The sequence below is a fragment of the Papilio polytes genome, unplaced genomic scaffold (assembly GCF_000836215.1).
Source record: "Papilio polytes unplaced genomic scaffold, Ppol_1.0 DF822067.1, whole genome shotgun sequence".
NCBI classification, from domain to species: domain Eukaryota; kingdom Metazoa; phylum Arthropoda; class Insecta; order Lepidoptera; family Papilionidae; genus Papilio; species Papilio polytes.
This window is the reverse complement of record NW_013527137.1, coordinates 9,831,165-9,833,086: the sequence shown is the minus strand read 5'-3', so window position 1 is coordinate 9,833,086 and position 1,922 is coordinate 9,831,165. Positions and strand designations below refer to the sequence as shown.

Below are 1,922 nucleotides of genomic sequence, written 5' to 3'. Positions count from 1 at the left end.
AGCATACAATATCCTTTTTTGAAGATAACATTTGTATAAACAAAGTTATGATTAACAAAATCAAACCCGCTCTTGGCCACGTTTCCTGAGCTTAAGCTCATATTTGATGTGAAATATCGTAAAATCTTGTTCTACTAGCGACATCTTGTGACGGATAGTAAAAACACAAAGTTTAACATTATCATGCATTGAATAATCGTACAAGGTCACATGTAGGTAAGCAAAGACAAGGAGCATTTGATAATAGAATTTATTAGGTCGTTTTGTCAAAATGTTTTTGTACATTCGGTTCGTTTTTTTCTTTAGTAATATAATTTAACTTTTTAAGTGTAAAACAGATGAGATATTAAGAATATTTTATTCTTATTGTATCAAAATACAACTCCAGGTTATAATGGAAATTCATTTTTCGAATAAAAGTGACACTTCATGAAATGGAACCAAAAAATGGCAAACACGTCAGTATTGTCAAAATTTGTTGTGTCATGTCTTCATTGTATTATTTTTGTTCCATATCAACATTTGTGAAATTGTGTGAAATATAATACAAATCTAAAAAATAGTTTATAACTGTGCCAGTAAACGATAAAAAAATAGTATTAACCATGCATTGGTACGGGGGAAGTATTGCAGAAGCGGTTGCATTATCAAAACAAAGAAATGCAATTTTCGTCGTTTTTGTTGAAGGTACGGTTACTTTTCACATTAAATAATTTTTTTAATCATAAGCGTTGATTCCTATATAAATTGGACAAATAAAATTATAAGTTAATTGTAACTGTAGGATCTTTAATTCTAATTAGGTTATTAAAATTGAGAACATAATCTTCGCATCACTCAATGATGCAATTACACATCTGTCGGCAATTTTTTATTACTATTGTCACATAATTCATTACCTTATTTCTACTAAAACTTCCACTAAAGTCACTCAAAACGTACGGAAACTATTATATGGTAAAATTTACAAATACGACATTTTGTTTTGTGTAACAAATTTGTTTCTAGTCGAATTTTTCATTTGACCAAATCTACAATTTCCTAAAACTAAAATTTGTGCCAAATATTTCAACTGTTTAATAATTATAATGGTCAAAGTATACCACAAATGTTAACCATAGTTTGTTACATTAATCTTGATTATGTACAAAAGAGACAAAAGTAAGTGAATGATTGTTTAAATATGAGGCTATATTAGTGTACTATTTTCATGAGAATTGTATTTAATTTGATAAGGTGACAATGAACAATCAGCCGAAATGTCATCTATAATTGACAATGGAGCTGTGGAGAAGAGGCTATCGGACACAGAAAACTTCCTTGCCATCAAGTTGAAGAGCGGATCTATAAACTATACACATTTTGCACAAATTTGTATCCTTTGTTAAAAGAACATTTTAACATGTGTAATATTCATTATTGACAGGTATAAAAGCAAATATACTTCAATGTTTTTTTTTTATTTTACTAGACTTTACAAAAGGAGTTTCTATGTAGTTGTAATTTTTGTAACTAGACTTATCAAATCATAAATGAAATAATTACATTAACATAAAAAACAGATCAATTTGTGCCGGTGCCATCTCTTTTCTTCATCAATAGGAATGGAACACCACTGGAGGTTGTCTGCGCAGGAGTTGAGGCTCAAAACCTGGCCACAAGGATAGATAGAATACTAGAAGAACATAGTAAGTACAGATAGAAATGTCTTCACAATCTGCTGTATTTTAAACAGCATTTGGTATTAAATAACTCTAGGAATAAATAAAATTTAAGTTACTTTGTTATAACTGGCCCCAATGAAACTACATTTTGACTGTTCATTAAATACAAGTCTTTCTTTATATATTAGTAGATTATTCTTACATGATATCTTGTTAAACATCCAATATACAACAACAACATACTTTTTAACAGTGGTA

At 29.0% G+C, this 1,922-nt stretch overlaps 1 protein-coding gene across 1 annotated transcript in view; it reads left to right on the top strand.

The window, feature by feature from the left end:
• Positions 1-463: 463 nt before the first annotated feature.
• LOC106106944 (UBX domain-containing protein 1-B) overlaps positions 464-1,922 on the top strand; it is an 8,358-nt gene continuing 6,899 nt past the window's right edge. Inside the window, exons 1-3 of the mRNA XM_013287603.1 lie at positions 464-687; positions 1,237-1,374; positions 1,563-1,688. Coding sequence (XP_013143057.1) covers positions 606-687; positions 1,237-1,374; positions 1,563-1,688 — 346 coding nt within the window. The 5' untranslated portion in view covers positions 464-605. The remainder of the gene's footprint in view (positions 688-1,236; positions 1,375-1,562; positions 1,689-1,922) is intronic.